General features: G+C 42.9%; 3 protein-coding genes across 5 annotated transcripts; 2 read left to right on the forward strand and 1 right to left on the reverse strand.

Annotated features, from left to right (window-relative positions):
* Window positions 1-150: 150 nt before the first annotated feature.
* setd7 (SET domain containing 7, histone lysine methyltransferase) lies at window positions 151-9,371 on the reverse strand. 2 transcript variants are annotated; one of them, XM_029729554.1, is made up of 8 exons: window positions 9,091-9,365; window positions 7,424-7,553; window positions 7,106-7,307; window positions 6,749-6,938; window positions 6,575-6,656; window positions 4,904-5,021; window positions 2,064-2,221; window positions 151-1,455 (listed from the first exon to the last, which is right to left on the reverse strand). In XM_029729554.1, exons 1-8 carry the CDS (start codon window positions 9,200-9,202, stop codon window positions 1,266-1,268), a joined length of 1,182 nt encoding a protein of 393 aa, XP_029585414.1. In that variant the 5' UTR covers window positions 9,203-9,365; the 3' UTR covers window positions 151-1,265. The 2 variants fall into 2 exon arrangements, with proteins under 2 accessions (XP_029585414.1, XP_029585425.1); XM_029729565.1 differs by lacking the exon at window positions 151-1,455 and having other exon boundaries at window positions 2,125-2,250; window positions 9,091-9,371.
* Window positions 8,087-16,032, forward strand: mgst2 (microsomal glutathione S-transferase 2). 2 transcript variants are annotated; one of them, XM_029729628.1, is made up of 5 exons: window positions 8,087-8,177; window positions 15,275-15,374; window positions 15,462-15,532; window positions 15,624-15,705; window positions 15,804-16,032. In XM_029729628.1, exons 1-5 carry the CDS (start codon window positions 8,168-8,170, stop codon window positions 15,928-15,930), a joined length of 390 nt encoding a protein of 129 aa, XP_029585488.1. In that variant the 5' UTR covers window positions 8,087-8,167; the 3' UTR covers window positions 15,931-16,032. The 2 variants fall into 2 exon arrangements, with proteins under 2 accessions (XP_029585488.1, XP_029585477.1); XM_029729617.1 differs by lacking the exon at window positions 8,087-8,177 and adding an exon at window positions 14,904-15,118.
* A 417-nt stretch (window positions 16,033-16,449) lies between these two features.
* Window positions 16,450-19,161, forward strand: LOC115172302 (short coiled-coil protein B). The gene is made up of 4 exons (XM_029729642.1): window positions 16,450-16,586; window positions 17,762-17,833; window positions 17,930-18,010; window positions 18,107-19,161. The coding sequence occupies exons 2-4, from the start codon at window positions 17,815-17,817 to the stop codon at window positions 18,247-18,249; spliced, it is 243 nt and encodes an 80-aa protein (XP_029585502.1). The 5' UTR covers window positions 16,450-16,586; window positions 17,762-17,814; the 3' UTR covers window positions 18,250-19,161.
* Window positions 19,162-19,929: the final 768 nt, after the last annotated feature.

Consider the following 19,929-nt stretch of genomic DNA (forward strand, 5'->3'; position numbering starts at 1 on the left):
TCTCGTGATGTTGCGTTTCATGAGCTAACACAAATCTGGTTTTGAATACTAAACTATTGCCAATAGAGATTTATCAATAAATGAATCATTTACACAATCTTTGTTTAAACTAGCACGTTAGAATAAAGAAATCTTTGCAAGGCACAGTGGGATGGTTCATGTTGTCTTTATTTGTGTTTAGTCTGGGCTACTTACGAGTTTACCGTTGCTATTTCCATCACAGTTTACCTTTTTATCCAAAAGAGAAGCAGTCTCCAAAGTTGAGCTCACTTATTGGTCTGAATCATGTGCAGAGTTGACAATAACACAAACCAAAAGGTGAGAAAAGTGTTGATAAATAAATGTAACTAATAAACTATAGACATCATTGGTTAGTATTTAATGCATGTCAAAAAAAAGGTTAGAAGGTCAACCATGTCAATTTACTGTAAATGGCCATTTAGATCCTGATTTATACTATATTCAGATGATGTTGGGGAAATTATTTGGCAATGCCAATGTCTTGAAACCTATTCAGATTCACACAGGAACAAGGTTTAAACAGACAGTACACACCCTGTCACAGCAGAGTAAAAGGAATAGGGGTCTAACTTCAACACAATTACCAAATTAATATCAAGGACACTCCGCATACCAGTTCATGTCCATTGGTTGTATAAAAGACAGGCTGGGGAGAACAAGACTCACAAAGCAGCAAATACAGCAGTAAACCTTGTACATTACATCTGATTGGTCTCTTGACGTGAACCATAGGTTCCTGTGTTTAAGTGCAAGTGTGGCCGGGTTAGTGCTGATCTCCATAGCACCATAACATCCTCACCCACGTACAGCAGTGTCCCATTCCTATTCCGTACAAAGCGACATATCACACCTTCCACCTGTGATGCCAAGCTCTGGAACAATCCTTCAATGTTTGGAAAGAGTGTGCCATTTGTCCTCAAGGAGCAGCCGTAGCAAGACTGGGGGCTCAGGCAGAGGGGTTCAGTCTAGAGGAGGGCAGTTATTAAATGAGTAGGTGGAGGTTGAAGCAGGGCTTCATTGAGGGAACTGTTAAGGTAGTGGGTGTTTGGGTAACATTAGTGTAGGTCGGGAAAGTTCCCCCAACCGGGTCAGTATTTTGAATACATTTTATTTTTTACATTTTGGGACTTATTGCTCCTGTGCAAAGGGCAGGGCGGTGGGTAGCAGTTATACGACTGGAGTAGTAGATGCTTAATTGTAGTAGTTGTTTGGGTAGATTGAGTGGAGTAGTAATGCGTTTTGTTTTACTGCCCGTTGGTAGCCTGTCTTTGCTGGAAGGCCTGCAGTTCCTGTTTGTACCAGTCTGGTGCTTCCGGACCGCTCTTCCCCGATGGCTCGTGGTCGTAACCATAAGCAACAGTCAGCTCCTCATCCCTCTGCACCGCCCGCAGGGTGCGGACGCACTTGATGGGTCCAAAACGAGGGTGGACGAATCTGAGAAAACAAATGAACAACAGACAGACGTGTTTTTAATAATGGAACATATGCTGGAATAGAACACATTAGGCTCGGACGATATATATCGTTTATACCAACGGTATGATTTTCAATACTGTTTAAAAAATTTTTTTACAAAAAATAAAAAATGGGGGGGGGGGGGGTTTGGGGCACCCACACCTCGCGGGGGCTGCATGCTACGCCACTGTTCTTAATTATAAGTTAAGTATAACTAAGAAATAAAATATATCCAGCACAGGGCTCCAGCTATGAATTTGGTTTGCTACCTTACTAGCTAAGTGGTTAGATGTAAAGATCAAGCTTCATGGTTACAGCAGACATTCAATCTCAAGATCCCTGTTGCCTAAATTGTTTGTTGCGTTTAATTATTATTTTTTTATTATTAATAGCACACCTTGTGTGCACTATCAGTAACACTGTATACCCCGGTCTGGTACAGAAATGGTATGAAAATCTGCATACCGTCCAACCCTAGAATACATTACATTTCCATCTTTACTCTTCAGAACATTGTACCCTCCTGAACATCATGTTACTCTCAAGTTGGGTCATATTTGTTCCTGCTATGCTTGGATTATTCTCACGGGTCGTATTTGCAGTTTGGGGTGAAGGAGTGGTTGGCCTTGTGTCCCAGCGAGGCACAGTATCTGTCCATCTGGTGGAAGGGCTGGGGAACATCGATCACCGTGTCCTCATCCAGGGAGATGGTATTCCCGTTCAGGGACCAATCCCTAGTGTCTACCTGGGAAGCATCGTTGGCAACGCCACAAACAACAACAAAAAAAAAACAAGTATTTAATTTGAAAATTAAGTTTTGTTTAGCATAGACATCTATATACACAGTATTTGGTTTGCCATGTGAATGATTATTGCTCATACCTTGTGAAAATTATACATAACACATCGCCTAGAGCTTAAGCTGGTTTTGCATGAACACACACACACACACACACACACACACACACACACACGTAAATAGTTAACCAAATACCTAGCCAGACTATCTGCATTGACCATATTTGCATGAACTATTTTGACTCATTACATACACTGCTGCTATTGTTTATTTTCTATTCTGTTGCCTAGTCACTTTACCCCTACCAACAGTGGTTCCTCCTTTAAAAGTTGCAGCGTGCCGCGGTGCAACTTGCATGGTGCCACAGGATTCTATGGCACATTATTTAAGTGTGAACCACTGGTACCATTTATGCTAGTTTGACCACCAGAAGGCATCTTTGAGTAGAGAATGCGGACACGCGGGAGACCGGGGTTCAATTCCCCGACGGGGAGGAAGGAATAGGCTGTCCTTGTAAATAATCATTTGTTCTTAACTGATTCCATATGTGTTATTTCATAGTTGTGATGTCTTCACTATTATTCTACAATGTCGAAAATAGTAAAAATAAAGAAAAACCCTGGAACGAGTAGGTGTGTCCAAACGTTTGACTGGTACATTTACATTTAAGTCATTTAGCAGATGCTCTTATCCAGAGCGACTTACAAATTGGTGCATTCACCTTATGATATCCAGTGGAACAACCACTTTACAATAGTGCATCTAAATCTTTTAAAGGGAGGGGGGGGGTTAGAAGGATTACTTTATCCTATCCCAGGTATTCCTTAAAGAGGTGGGGTTTCAGGTGTCTCCGGAAGGTGGTGATTGACTCCACTGTCCTGGCGTCGTGAGGGAGCTTGTTCCACCATTGGGGTGCCAGAGCAGCGAACAGTTTTGACTGGGCTGAGCGGGAACTGTGCTTCCTCAGGAGGTAGGGAGGCGAGCAGGCCAGAGGTGGATGAACGCAGTACTTGCTTAATTAATATTACGGTGTTTCTATTCCAAGAAAAACCCTCTAGGATGGAACGGAAAATATGGCGCTGTACAATGTGACGGTCAGGAGTACATTACTGGGCTATTTAGCTAAAGAATCCGTGTCGTGCGGGCAGGGCACGCGCGTGGGAGACCGGGGTTCAATTCTCCGATGGGGAGGAATGAGTAGGCTGTCCGTGTAAATATGATTTTCTTCTTAACTGACTTGCCTAGTTAAATAAATGTTACACTAAGAGCATAACATTTCTACACCCTAATTTTCTAATTCTAGTCTAACCAACACCCAAACGGAGATTCAGTGAAAAATAATTCTCAGTCCCCATGCTTGTCTCAGAGCAGCGCAAAACGGTACTAAAATAGTTGTAGGCTATTGCTTCTAACGTCAATATGCTCTTTAAATAAATAAGACCTACGCCACTTTTAACAGCACATTACTCAACACTAGTGAGACTCATGTCTTCTACGGTAGGCCTCCAGTATATCGAAATATATGACGTGACTCTCCGCCAACAATTACATATAGAGGATGAGGATATTTCTGTAATTCAGTGATATTTATTCCCATAGTAAATTGTTATGGATACATAACTAAATAAACATTTTCAAAATGCCAGAGTATTTTTATCATTATTTTATTAATGAAAGCATAAAGATGCCCTTATTAGTTACATTGTTTTAGTTTGAACGTGCAGACTGGCACTAAGAACAGAACAGCGGGAACCTTTCCCTAGTCAGTGCCATTATTAGTGCAATGCCCCTTAAATATTTTGGAGATTATTTCATTTTCAAATAACCTAAAATGAGCGAGAAAAAGGCCATTCTTGGGCATGGGGTGAGACATTGTTACTAATTCGTAAATAAAGCCAGTTTGTTATTTAGAATTATTTATTTCTGTTTTTAGAGGGAGAGAAACCAAAAACCTACAGTCATCTCATGGGTCTCCCAGTCGAGGCCGGCACGGGTATTGAACCAGCATCTGTAGCAACACAGCTTGCATTAGACCGCTGCGCCACTCAGGCGCTGTACAACATCACCGGTCGGGAGTGGCCTACAGTAAGAGCAAAATAATTCTAATTCTAACAAAATAAAAGAATATAAACCTTAGTGTAACAACAGTTTTAGTAAGTAATACTGAAGTCGTGCACAATTATCAGTTTCTATTTAGGTTTGTGTCACCCATTCATTGTCAGAGACACCGTAGGACCGAAAAGCATAATCAGTGCTCCAACTCCCCCTTGTCTGGAGCAATGAAGTGGTGACGCAGGGTACCGTACTAAACCAAAAATTACCTAAGTCCCACGGTGTACGCTCGCAACTTTTAAAGGAGGAACCACTCTACATATCTATCTCAATGACCTTGTACCCCTGCACATTGACTTGGTACTGGTACCCCATGTATATAGCCAAGTTTTCATTACTCATTGTCTATTATTTCCTTGTGTTATTATTTCTCTCCATCCACCCCCCCCCCCATCTACATTGTTGGGAAGGTCCCGTAAGTAAGCATTTCACTGTTGGTCTACACCTGTTGTTTACAAAGCACGTGACAAGTAACATTTGATTTGACACACAAACACAGCTCTGTCTCCCTCTTACCTCTGAGTGTGTGATGCGTACTCCATTGTAAAAGGCCATTACAACATTGGCCTCAACATCCATCTTGGCAAACAGGCCTTCTCCTGCTCCTGAGATCAGTGAGTCTGCCACAAATACCCTGTGACACAACAGGGAATGAAACAGAAAAACTGAATTCAGATCAGCTTCTCCCTTTTATGCGATAGTCGAAGGTAAACCCATAGGATATGTCTATGCAAAAACAAATGTGTTAAAAATGGAAAACGGAAATACCACATTTACATAAGTATACAGACCCTTTACTCAGTACTTTGTTGAAGCACCTTTGGCATTGATTACAGCCTAGAGCCTCCCTGGATATGACGCTACAAGCTTGGCACACCGGTATTTGGGGAGTTTCTCCCATTCTTCTCTGAAGATCCTCTCAATCTCTGTCAGGTTGGATGAGGAGCATCACAGCTATTTTCAGGTCTCTCCAAAGAAGAATGAGAGAAAGTCCAGGTTCTGGCTGGGCCCCTCAAGGACATTCAGAGACTTGTCCTGGAGCCACTCCTGCGTTGTCTTGGCTTTTTGCTTAAGGTTGTTGTCCTGTTGGAAGGTGAACCTTCACCCCAGTCTGAGGTCCTGAAAGCTCTGGAGCAGGTTTTCATCAAGGATCTCTCTGTACTTTTCTCTGTTCATCTTTCCCTCGAGCCTGACTAGTCTCCCAGTCCCTGGCGTTGAAAAACATCCCCACAGCATGATGTTGTCACCGCTACGCTTCACCGTAGGGATGGTGCCAGGTTTCCTCCAGACGTAACGCTTGGCATTCAGGCCAAGGATTTCAATTTAGGTTTCATCAGACCAGAGAATCTTGTTTCTCATGGTCTGAGAGTCCTTTAGGTGCCTTTTGGCAAACTCCAAGCGGGCTGTCATGTTCCTTTTACTGAGGAGTGGCTTCCGTCTGGCCACTCTACCATAAAAGGCCTGATTGGTGGAGTGCTGCAGAGATGGTTGTCCTTCTGGAAGGTTCTCCCATCTCCAAAGAGGAACTCTGGAGCTCTGTCAGAGTGACCTTCGAGTTCTTGGTCACCTCCCTGACCAAGGCTCTTCTCCCTCGATTGTTCAGTTTGGCCAGGCGGCCAGCTCTAGGAAGAGTCTCGGTGGCTCCAAACTTCTTCCATTTAAGAATGATGGAGGCCAATGTGTTCTTGGGGACCTTCAATGCTGCAGACAATTTTTGCTTCCCTTCCCCAGATCTGTGCCTCGACACGATCCGGTCTCGGAGCTTTATGAACAATTCCTTCGACCTCATGGCTTGGTTTTTGTACTGACATGCACTGTCAACTGTGGGAGCTTATATAGACAGGTGTGTGCCTTTCCAAATCATATCAAATTAATTGAATTTACCACAGGTGGACTCCAATCAAGTTGTAGAAACATCAAGGATGATCAATGGATGCACCCGAGTGCAATTTCAAATCTCATAGCAAAGGGTCTGAATACCTATGTAAATAAGGTATGTTTTTTTTTTTTTTTCATATAGATTTGCAAAAATGTTTTTTTTTTTTAAACTGTTTTCACTCATTGTGGGGTATTGTGTAGATTGATGAGGACTTTTTATTTATTTAATACATTTTAGAATAAGACTAACGTAACAAAATGTGGAAAAAGTCAAGGCGTTTGAATACTTTCTGAATGCACTGTACTTACCTTTTGCTTTCATAGGGGTCTGGAAGAAGAGTGTGGGTAGCGATACAGGTGGAAGTGGATTTATCATAGGAGTACACAGGGCCTAAGAAAGAACAGGAAATGCTGAAATTTTAGAAACCATATAGCATTATATTTGATTACCAGTTTACTTGTGCTGTGTGTCATGTCACTTACTGTCAGATGAAACATCAAAGTGTGGTCTGGCGGTCTCCATGGAAACCAGGGCGGCGAGTCGAGCCTCGATCAGCTCCCCCTCCACGAAGCTCCCGTAGAGAGCCGTTTGGCCATCAGGGTAAACATACGCCACCGCTTTACCGGTCATCTCGCCATCCTCGTTCACCTGCCCAAATACACTGCCACGGTCCTGGACACACACACACAGACAGCAATTAGTTGAGTGTTCAATCAATTCATTCTTCATTATCGAATATGGAAGAGCAACCAACTTTAGTGGTAGGTTCTACTCCCTATAACATCAATGTAACTTGTGTAGCGTAACATAACAAGTTACAGGTGAGTATGATGACTCACAGGGTAGTAGATCCAACACTCCCCACAGCGGCTGTTGTCTTTGTACTGGCCTTCAAACATCAGCCGACCCTCAGAGTCAAACTCCTGTGCAGGGCCGTTGAGGTCCCCATCCATATAGGTCCCACGGAGGACCCCTCCATCCTCGTACGAGTACACCCCCTGACCCTGTAACGCATCGTCCACATAGAACCCCTCCAAGGTACTGTGGAGGGGAGGAAGGGAGAGGGTTAATTAAGGCAAGGCAGCGTAGCTTGATAAGAGCCTGATCGAGCGAGTGAGATCAGTCACACGTGGACTGTGTATGCTTCTCTGTCATACCTGCCATCGAAAAAGAAGAACTTGCCCTTCCCATTCTTTTCTCCATGTGTAAAATGTCCTTCAAAGCGATCACTGGAGGAGAAGGTGACTGTACAGAACCCGTGAGGCTGGTCATCCTCATCCAGAGGGCCTGGATACGCACACACATCAGGATTGTACAGAGGCACAAGACAGTTTACACTGGAGTTCAACAGTCTCCATTGCTACAAATCATTTCAGAAATAGAACCACACATTTAGGAGTCTGCATTATTGCCAATTCCCTGTATTTGGGCCCAGTTTTTCAAAAGTTATCGGATAGGATTAAATGCATAGAATGAATAGACGACTCATCGACTTGAATGGGGACACCTGTTCTACTCCTATGCATTTAATCCTATCCAATAGGCAAAAATGACCAGATAACTTTTGAAAAACTGAGTCCAGATGATAAATGCACCCTTTACTGTGCTTGCTGTACTGATCCAGATCAAGGTCTGATAATATTCAGGCAACTTGACCACTTGTGTGCCATGGCAGCACCACTTCAGGGTTGGTAATACTATACCTTGCTTCTCTTGGTTTCCAAAGCAACATTTTCTTTCATCAACCAAAGGCACAATCCTAGTCATATAATATGACTAGGTTTGTGCTTCTGGCTGGTGAAAGAAATGTTGATTTGTAAACCAAGAGAAATGCTGGTTTCAATGGCATACGAGTAATAATTCCCTCAACGTTACTATGGTCGGATTTTGGCTAGGCTACCATGAAGCAAGGTAAGACATGCCTTATTCATTTGGTAAAACGTCCAGGTTTCAAACAATTACATAGAGTGTGTGCAGTAAATAATGTGTGGGTTGCGAAATGCACTGGCCTTTCTCTGCTCTTGTGATCATTTTAACTGAATGAGTAGCCTATGCCCCCCGAACACCTTTTTTTGCGAGCTATCAGGACCACATTAACTGATATTAATTACTATTTGGGCCATGGAGTGGGAGCTTTAAGACTAGTTGGTTCTGAGGGTGTTGCAGCCGAATCTAATGGTTGTCAGCTGTATTTAATTATTTTAGTTTAACTCAACCCTAAACAAAATGTAAGTAACCAGGTGCCAGCAGCTACATATGGAATTGTCAACATGTACAAGAACTCGCTCGCACACACACGGTCGTCCGACCCTATGCATATCGAATTACCCCTGATATTCCCTAAAAACAATGTTACTGCGTCAACACATGTTGGCTGTGAATAACAAAAATAAGTTCTAAAAGTAACAATTGTGTGATGTAAAATAAAGTAGGCCTACGGTTAATAAAGTGCCACGGATTTAGCACAGCACCTAATATGACAAACTTTAGGTCAAGTCTACAATTTTGGCACACGTATCGACCTAGCCTACGTGTCCAGAGCGCACGCAAATCGTTTACAATACAATGTAATCATTTTTCAAACTGCATTTTAACTCAAGAGTGTCAAAGCACATCAGCCCATTTTTGTGTCGCTACTGCTGCCTCGCTCGCCCGAATTGTGGGCTTCCATCGGAAATAAAGTCCCGGGTGCGACGGGCCCACAACCCCTGTCAAAAACCATAATATCAATTTGTTCACCATATATTATGCGGAGAGTTTAACGGAAAATATGTAACAAATACACAAAAAACGACGCATATGCGTTTGCCAGCCTTTTCCGTACCTTCAACGACTTCTTCCATATCATCATCGCTGTCCATAGTGGCCCTTGCCGTGGATGGCACGCGCAGAGAATTGACGTGTGGCGGTCGGTTTTGTAATATTCTGCACTTCATCTATCACTACACTGCTTCACTCAGCTCTTTTCTTCTTCTTCTTTAAAGTGTTAAGCAGAATACACCTATAGGTGTATTGCCGCCACCTACTGTACCGGGTATTGAAAGAAAACAAAAATAATATATTACATTGCGGGGGACGGAGCATTCATCAACAAGATTCCTTGTAATGCCTCTTCAGAAAAGTTCCCAAGTCCCCCAAAACGCTCAATTGCACTCACAATCATGCCAATTTTCTCCGATTGTCTCTCGTTTGCTCTGTGCAGTTGATAACCAAAGTAAACGCTACAAAGTTCACCTTCTTAACATGGAACATGTTAGGATCCCTCTGTTGACAAGGAACATATCTTGTGTCTCTACTCCTACTACCATTACATCTTCAACTTCATGCCTTTCTTCCACTCTTCTCAATGCCTACGTATGGGAGACATTCTAGACAGCCCTAATTCTTGCCACCTCCATCTCCTTCTCCCTAACAGCACACTTCAGAAATTTGGGTGGATGTTCACCAGCACAATTGCAGTATTTTGTCTCAGCTGATATATAAATACTCCTCCTGTCTACATCCAGTGCATTCGTAAAGTACAGTCATGGCCAAACGTTTTGAGAATGACACAAATATTAATTTTCACAAAGTTTGCTGCTTCAGTGTCTTTAGATATTTTTGTCAGATGTTACTATGGAATACTGAAGTATAATTACAAGCATTTCATAAGTGTCAAAGGCTATTATTGACAATTACATGAAGTTGATGCAAGGAGTCAATATTTGCAGTGTTGACCCTTCTTTTTCAAGTCCTCTGCAATCCGCCCTGGCATGCTGTCAATTAACTTCTGGGCCACATCCTGACTGATGGCAGCCTATTCTTGCATAATCAATGCTTGGAGTTTGTCAGAATTTGTGGGTTTTTGTTTGTCCACCCGCCTTTTGAGGATTGACCACAAGTTCTCAATGGGATTAAGGTCTGGGGAGTTTCCTGGCCATGGACCCAAAACCTCTATGTTTTGTTCCCCGAGTCACTTAGTTATCACTTTTGCCTTATAGCAAGGTGCTCCATCATGCTGGAAAAGGCATTGTTCATCACCAAACTGTTCCTGGATGGTTGGGAGAAGTTGCTCTCGGAGGATGTGTTGGTACCATTCTTTATTCATGACTGTGTTTTTAGGCAAAATTGTGAGTAAGCACACTCCCTTGGCTGAGAAGCAACCCCACACATGAATGGTCTCAGGATGCTTTACTGTTGGCATGACACAGGACTGATGGTAGCGCTCACCTTGTCTTCTCCAGACAAGCTTTTTTCCAGATGCCCCAAACAATTGGAAAGGGGATTCATCAGAGAAAATTACTTTACCCCAGTCCTCAGCAGTCCAATCCCTGTACCTTTTGCAGAATATCAGTCTGCCCCTGATGTTTTTCCTGGAGAGAAGTGGCTTCTTTGCTGCCCTTCTTGACATCAGGCCATCCTCCAAAAGTCTTCGCCTCACTGTGCATGCAGATGCACTCACACCTGCCTGCTGCCATTCCTGACCAAGCTCTGTACTGGTGGTGCCCCGATCCCGCAGTTGAATCAACTTTAGGAGACGGTCCTGGCACATGCTGGACGTTCTTGGGCGCCCTGAAGCCTTCTTCACATCAATTGAACCGCTCTCCTTGAAGTTCTTGATGATCCGATAAATGGTTGATTTAGGTGCAATCTTACTGGCAGCAATATCCTTGCCTGTGAAGCCATTTTTGTGCAAAGCAATGATGACGGCACATGTTTCCTTGCAGGTAACCATGGTTGACAGAGGAAGAACAATGATTCCAAGCACCACCCTCCTTTTGAAGCTTCCAGTCTGTTATTCGAACTCAATCTGCATGACAGAGTGATCTCCAGCCTTGTCCTCGTCAACACTCACACCTGTATTAACGAGAGAATCACTGACATGATGTCAGCTGGTCCTTTTGTGGCAGGGCTGAAATGCAGTGGAAATGTTTTTGGGGGATTTAGTTCATTTGCATGGCAAAGAGGGACTTTGCAATTAATTGCAATTCATCTGATCACTCTTCATAACATTCTGGAGTATAGGCATATTGCCATCATACAAACTGAAGCAGCAGACTTTGAAAATGAATATTTGTGTCATTCTCAAAACTTTTGGCCACGACTGTACTCTGACCCCTTGACTTTTTCTACATTTTGTTACAACCTTATTCTAAAATAGATTACATTGTTTCCCCCCCTCAATATACACACACAAAACCCCATAATGACAAAGAAAAAACAGATTTAGACATTTTTTTAAAAATATATATTTTTTAAATATTACATTTACATTAGTATTCAGACTCTCAAATCAAATCAAACCCAAATCAAATTATATTTGTCACAAACACGCGTTTAGTAGTTATTGCTGGTGTATCGAAATGCTTGTGTTTCTAGCTCTAACAGTGCAGTAATATCTAACAGAAATATAGAACAATACACAAAAATCTAAAGTAAAGGAATGGAATTAAGAATATATAAATATTGGGCGAGCAATGTCAGAGGAGCATAGACTTAGATACCGTAGAATAGGATAGAAGACAGTGTATACATAGGAGATGCGTAATGCAAAACATGTAAACATTATTAAAGTGACTAGTGTTCCATTATTAAAGTGGCCAGTGATTCCAAGTCTATGTATATAGGGCAGCAGCCTCTAATCTGCTAGTGATGGCTATTTAACAGAATTTAACAGACTGATGGCCTTGAGATAGAAGCTGTTTTTCAGTCTCTCAGTCCCAGCTTTGATGCACCTGTACTGACCTCGCCTTCTGGATGATAACGGGGTGAACAGGCAGTGGCTCGGGTGGTTGTTGTCCTTGATGTTATTTTTGGCCTTCCTGTGACATCGGGTGCTGTAGGTGTCCTGGAGGGCAGGTAGTTTGCCACCGGTGATGCGTTGGGCAGACCACACCACCCCCTGGAGAGCCCTGCGGTTGTGGAGTTTCCATATCAGGCAGTGATACAGCCCGACAGGATGCTCTCAATTGTACATCTGTAAAAGTTTGTGAGGGTTTTAGGTGCCAAGCCAAATTTCTTCAGCCTCCTGAGATTGAAGAGGCGCTGTTGCGCCTTCTTCACCTCACAATCTGTGTGGGTGGATCAGTTCAGTTTGTCAGTGATATGTACGTCGAGGAACTTTCCACCTTCTCCACTACAGTCCTGTTGATGTGGATAGGGGGGTGCTCCCACTACTGTTTCCTGAAGTCCATGATAAACTCCTTTGTTTTGTTGACGTTGAGTGAGAGGTTATTTTCCTGGCACCACACTCCCAGGGCCCTCACCTCCTCCCTGTAGGCTGTCTCGTCATTGCTGGTAATCAGGCCTACTACTGTTGTGTCATCTGCAAACTTAATGATTGAGTTGGAGGCTTTCGAGGCCACGCAGTCATGGCTTAACATGGAGTACAGGAAGGGCTGAGCATGCATCCCCATTGTTGAGTATCAGCGAAGTGGAGGTGTTTTTTCCTACCTTCATCACCTGGGGGTGGCCCGTCAGGAAGTCCAGGACCCAGTTGCACAGGGCGATGTTCAGACCCAGGGCCTCAAGCTTAATGATGAGCTTGGAAGGTACTATGGAGTTTAATGCTGAGCTATAGTCAATGAACAGCTTTCTTACATAGGTATTCCTCTTGTCCAGATGGGATAGGACAGTTTGCAGTGCGATGGCAATTGCATCGTCTGTGAATCTATTGGGGCAGAAATAAAATTGAAGTGGGTCTAGGGTGTCAGGTATGGTAGAGGTGATATGATCCTTGACTAGTCTCTCAAAGCACTTCATGATGACAGAAGTGAGTGCTATGGGGCGATAGTCATTTAGTTCAGATACCTTTGCTTTCTTGGGTGCAGGAACAATGGTGGACATCTTGAAGCATGTGGGGACAGTAGACTGGGATAGAGAGAGATTGAATATGTCCGTAAACACTTCAGCCAGCTGGTCTGTGCATGCTCTGAGGACGTGCCTAGGGATGCTGTCTGGGCCGGCAGCCTTGCGAGGGTTAACACGTTTAAATGTTTTACTCACATTGGCTGCGGTGAAGGAGAGCCCGCAGGTTTTGGTAGCGGGCCATGTCAGTGGCACTTTATTGTCCTCAAAGCGAGAAAATAAGTTGTTTAGTTTGTCTGGGAGAAAGACGTCGGTGTCCGCGACGGGGCTGATTTTCTTTTTGTAATCCGTGATTGACTGTAGACCCTGCCACATACGTCTCGTGTCTGAGGTCAGTTGAATTGCGACTCTACTTTGTCTCTATACTGACGCTTAGCTTGTTTGATTGCCTTGCGGAGAGAATAGCTACACTGTTTGTATTTGGTAATGTTTCCGGTTGCCTTGCCATGATTAAAAGCAGTGGTTCACGCTTTCAGTTTTGCGCGAATGCTGCCATCAATCCACAGTTTCTGGTTGGGGAAGGTTTTAATAGTCACCGTGGGTACAACATCACTGATGCACTTGCTAATAAACTCGCTCACCGAATCAGCGTATAAATTAATATTGTTGTCTGAGGCTATCCGGAACATATCCCAGTCCAAGTGATCAAAGCAATCTTGAAGCGTGGAATCAGATTGGTCGGACCAGCGTTGAACAGACCTGAGCACGGGCGTTTCCTGTTTAAGTTTCTGTCTATAGGCTGGGAGCAACAAAATGGAGTCGTGGTCAGATTTGCCGAAGGAGGGCGAAGGAGGGCTTTGTATACGTCGCGGAAGTTAGAGTAGCAAGGATTGATCCAGAATTCTTCCTGCCCGGGTCGCGCATTCAATATGCTGATAACATTTAGGGAGCCTTGTTTCCAGATTAGCTTTGTTAAAATCCCCAGCTACAATAAATTCAGCCTCAGGATATCTGGTTTCCAGTTACATAGAGTCCAATGAAGTTCTGTACCGCACCGCCGTGCGCCTCTCAAATTTTGTAACAATGCGGAGGTCCGCTTTATAGTGCGGCATTGACATGATTGGTTGATGGTAGGTGGGGGCGGGAGGTCCTGTATAAACACAAACTCACTTCCTTGACAACTTCCATCACACAGCTCTGTACTGCTCTGCAAAGCGCAGGAAGTATGAATGCCCTGTCTTCTGCAGGGCTGTATCACTGCAAATTCTGCACGGCAATGCAGACGTTGGATTTAAGATGCTCTGACATCACCGATATTGAGCTGCATAGTGCCTGTCGATCCCTATACAACCAAAGCATGCAGTGGGGTCACTGGGCAAAGATCTAAAGGACATCAAATCACAGTGAGGTCATCATGTCACCTCCAACATTATCCAAGTTCTTCTGACAATATAGCCTACTACACTGAATGACTATAGCATTGCATACTGTATATAATACTGAATATTATACATAATGTACAGAACCAGTGAGACTGTGCAAAGCTGTCATCAAGGCAAAGGGTGGCTACTTTGAAGAATCTCAAATATAACATATATTTTGATTTGTTTAACGCTTTCTTTTGGTCACTACATGATTTCATGTTATTTCGTAGTTTTGATGTCTTCACTATTATTCTGCAATGTAGAAAATAGTAAAAATAAAGAAAAACCCTTGAATAAGTAGGTGTGTCCAAACATTTGACTGGTACTGTATATAGGTCTACTATATATATTTTTTTTCTATCAGAAGTGGACATCCACCTGTTTTCACCCAGCTTCCTAAAACAACCTCTCCTCAATATTATGGGCGGGTTATAAAAATGTAGCTCTGGGGCATTCCTAAAACAACATACTTGTTGACAATGGGTGTGACTTGACTTTACCTAAGGAAGTTACGCAAACCAACCTGGAGTTATAACAGTGGGCAAACCGTATCTCTCTTAGGCTAAAACTATACTAAAATCATGACTACAGAAATACCCGTTCTGCTGGCTGCCGTGTCTCTGTTTTCTGCCCTTCAAATTGGTAAGCAAACTAAACTTTCAGGCCTTACACTGTAATATGGTTGACTATACGGATATCTATGACCCTGCTTATGGGAACAGAACCATGAAGGCCGACACTGTGTAAATATAATTTTGAGTTTGTAAGATTGAAGTGTTGTTGGGGCATCTTCTTCAGGGTACCTGGCGAGACGGGTGGGGCTGGCGAGAATGACACACAAGGTCATACCACCCACTGTCACTGGACCACCGGAGTTTGAGAGAACATTCCGGGCACAGTAAGATTTGTAAACTTCATAAATTTTAGATTAAATGTTGTGTCTGCATCTCAATGCTGATGTGTGTGTGTCCTATTGCATCCCTAGTCAGAACAATGTTGAGTTGTACCCAGTCTTCCTAGTGGTGCTGTGGACTTCTGGACTGCTCTTCAGTGAAGGTAATTCTGTATGTCCGAGAATGTTTTAGAGCATTCCTAACATTTTGCACCATAAAATACCCTTACATACTGTACATTTGTGTCTTCCTAGTGCTTGCTGTTCTCGGAGGTGTTGTGTATATGGTGGCTCGACACATGTATTTCAATGGATACATCATGTCCACTAAAAAAAGGTAGGATTGCTTGAAAAAGTGAACATGGCTTAATCTGTACCATACCTGTTAATGAATATGTGAACTGGACTCTAATGCGGCTTTCTTTGTATTTCTAGGTTGCCTGGGTTTTACCTGACTTTGGGTGCCTTATTCTGCTTGTCTGTGCTCAGCACCATCGGTATTCTTCATGGCATTCTCCTTGAATACTTTTACAAAATAGTTTCTATGATGGTAACACATTAGCAATGAATATTAACAAATGGATGGGGAAAATGCCATGGTGGTGACATTTCTGTTTTGTGCTATATAATTGTGAAACTCCTAAATAAAATGTGTTTGACCATGCTTTTTCCAGTCTGTGTCAAACTGTCTAGTCAAAGCAGAGCAATAGCAAATATTGTAACGCTTCGAACACACCGACAGTGTTATGGCATTTTGGTACACCATAATCACATTCATTTCCAATGAAACGCTGAGTTTGCCTTGCAGCATTGCATTGCAGAGGCAGTTTCAGTGCATTCGGTGTGGTGCATACATTGGATTTATCGAAGTATGCTCAAACTGTATGTGAAGACCGCTTGACAGAAATGGTAGCAGAAGGTGAATGTTGAACTTTTGTTGCATACATATCCAGATGATGCTGCATACTATTTATTGTGCGCAAAACTCTTGGTGTGTTCGATGCGTAACTTTGCAACAACAAAATGCAAAGACATTTGTATCTACTGTAGCTCAATTATGCTCTGGTTTTAATAATCAGTCCTACGTCATCCCCCAGCGGACACACGTGGCACGTCATCACACGAATGAGGCGCTAGACGCATTGAACAGGATTGTTGTATTTTAGCTGTCATTTTCCATTTCAGAACAACATTCAATAATTTTCTTGGTCTTTGAGGGTAAGTAAGTAACATATTTTCTGTCAATGTCGACTTGTGCTGTTTTAATGGTTTTGTAGAAAGTATTGTTCTGGGTAGCAAATAAGAGAGGTCTGTCAGGGTTTGTTATTGTTTCGCCAGCTGGCCTCTGTCGGCGTAGCTAATAAGATTATCTAACCGGCTAGCTAGCCTACTAACGTGGCTAACTTTGGTGCTTAGCCTGGACGCTGGTAGAGGAACATGATTTATAACATTACCGGTAGCATAACACATTTGGGTGGACAAGTGTTTCTAAATTAGCTTTTTGTGATTGCGTGTAGACGAAAGACCATTCTTTAGCTAACGCTAGCTAGCTAGCTACTATACTTGCTAAGTTAACGTTACCTAGATATCTCGTTATCTCTGTTCAAAGCTAGGGTAATAATAGGGTAACGTTAATAGTCTTGTAGGCAGCAAGTGTATATTATTGTAAAGAAATTAAAGGAGACATCTGCAGTTCAAACAACAACAAATCGTGTCCCCGCCACTGTTTTGGTAAACAGCTGAGGGATGAGGCTGGTTAAATGTAACCACTCTCATATTCAGAGACGGAGCTATGCAAGGACTGACCATCCATGATATCCTTGGCACAGTTGGTAGAGCATGGCTCTTGCAACACCGGGGTTGAGGGTTCGATTCTCATGGGGACCAGTACGAAAGAAGCATCAATGTTTGCACTCACTCTGGATAAGAGCATCTGCTAAATTACTAAAATGTAAATGTAATGCAAGGACTGACCGTCCAATAGTTAAAGGTTATAGCTATATCGTTACATTTTAAAATCCCCAAATTGATGTAGCAATCCCAAGATTGCCCCTTTAAAGCCACTGAAGGGAAATGTTGAAATGTTGCCTACAACTAACTTAATCACAAGTGGAAGTGTACCACTTGGCTGGCAAATTGAACAGAGCAGTGGGGGAACAGTGCCATCAAATGCAGGCCTACCAGTAGAGACCGTTGAATTGATTGTATTGAATCATTTACAGCAAGTCAATCAATCCTAAAACTGTTATTAATCAATCCACACATGCAGGCGCCATGTTGTCACAAACCTCTACTTTTCTGAACTACATAATAGAGTTGAAGAGGTCAGTCATGGGGTCATTGACCCTTGCCTTGTGTCCCATTCCTTCACATTTTTTGTTGTCCACTTCCAGTGTCCTTGTAAGTCGCAGCCCTGCATTCCAAAAAGGAAGACGAGTACTTCGCCATGAGCTCCGATGGGGACAGTAAGAGACTTCTGGGAAATGTGCAATGCCAGCAGCATGTGATTCCTGTGGACGTGTTTGCAAATAAATTCACTGTGTGTGTGTGTGTGTTTGTAGGTGACATGGAGAATCAGGCTGAGCTGGAAGAAAAGACAAGGCTTATAAACCAGGTGTTGGAGCTTCAGCACACTCTAGAAGGTGAGACAGCTGGATGTGTGCAGACAGACAGGTGAAAGCAGCAGTAAATAATGTTAGTTATTGCAGTTCCTTGAAAATCATTGTTGTCATTGTCAGACCTGTCGTCGCGTGTGGACGCAGTGAAGGAGGAGAACCTGAAGTTGAAGTCTGAGAACCAGGTTCTGGGTCAGTATATCGAGAACCTCATGTCTGCCTCCAGCGTGTTCCAGACCACTGACACCAAGAGCAAACGAAAGTAAGCGACCAACCAGGAACCCCCCCCCTTAACCAACCCACCTCCCCTGGCCCCCTGGCCCCCTCTACCTTCAACCAAATCCCTCATAACCCATATACCACTCCATGACTGCCCCCGAACTACAGCTGGTACAGTTTATGCCTTTGTCATCATGACAACCCTAGACCCTTCCCTCACTTCGCCACCTTTAAGATTTTTTCAATGAAGCTCAATTTTCCATTTTTATGTTGGGTTACTTTTTCCCTTTTGTATTTGTTACAGTATTGCTGTCATTGTTGCACAGTTGTTGTATCCGAAATGATGTTATTTTGTGGTGTATACGTTTATTATCTGTTACTACACATAACCTCACCTGGAGGAAGAGACAAGGGAACTGTATCATTTCAGATTGCCTTGTAGTTTGGGTTGCAAAATTCTGTTAACTTTCCCCAAATTCTCAGGTTTTCCATTAATTCCGGTTGGAGTATTCCCAGATTTCCTGCTTAATCTTTTTCTGGAAAACCAGGGAATTTGGGGAAAGTTACTGAAATTTTGCAACCCTAAGGCTAAATCATTTAATTTAGATTGTCATGTTTTAATATGGTTAGTCATCAATATTATTAGACTATGGTTTTAGATCTAGGCTCAATTGCAATGATGATTACTTCTCTCCAATGCCAAAGTTTTCCTCAAACAATTTCTTAAAGCAGAACTCAGCCCTTGTATTATGTCATATATATTGTCATTGAATTAATCATTTGGTGCTTGCTAATATGCGTCACTGGTGGATAAAGTTAATTCATTGCATTTGTGATCCAGTGGAAGTCACCCTAAACCTGCCGTGTATGCATTACGTCGCCGGTGTGTACATTTGACCGTCATGTTACTCTTTACAAATACATTTGTTATAATAAAACGGTTTTATTTGCCTTTTTGATTGAGTGTCTGTGGTGGTATTCCTCTCCCCTGGTGTAGTCTCTTCATAGTCCTCTCTCACTAAACTATATCTCCATCTTCCACCCTTCCACAGGGGCTCTAAGGATGCCCGGATGGACAAATGAGGCACAGCCACCTTTTGAGTTTTGACATTCTGCATCTCATTGTGAGGTCATGCTGTAAATGTATCTGTTGAAATGTAAAGGTATTGTATGTCAGCAGCTAACAAGGCTCAGTATCTCACAACAATCTGGAACATGTTCTCATAGTTAACATTATATTTCAAATTCTGTCACACTGCTGGGGCCTGTTGTAGCCTGATATTCAGTTGACATACAAATCCTTAGATTGAAGGTCATTCCCTTTTTAAGGTCAATCCATTGAATTGGATAAGAGGAATTTCTCTGGGAGATTCTCAATTTGGAAAAAGTCTGTCCTTGAATCCTCAGTCCTCCGTGAGATGGAAACTGATTAGTGGTCGCTGTATGTAGGAGTGTCTTCGTTTTAAGGCGAAAGGAGGAGTTTGCCCTTCTCCTTGATTGCCTCCTCCAGCCGATGATACACGGATATATTCTCCCACCGGCTAACTAGGAAGTATTTTCAAATCCGGAGGAGAGGAAAACCAATTAAGAATCTCCCCATATATTCTCCACAGAAGTGATTGTTGAGTTGACCCAGCTGCTAGACTTGTGCAGTAGTAGTGCCCCCTGCTGGGAACATTAGCTGTGACCTGACTGAGCAAATGCTACTCATCAACTTGGTCACATCT

Source organism: Salmo trutta, chromosome 3 (genome assembly GCF_901001165.1).
Source record: "Salmo trutta chromosome 3, fSalTru1.1, whole genome shotgun sequence".
Lineage (NCBI taxonomy): Eukaryota > Metazoa > Chordata > Actinopteri > Salmoniformes > Salmonidae > Salmo > Salmo trutta.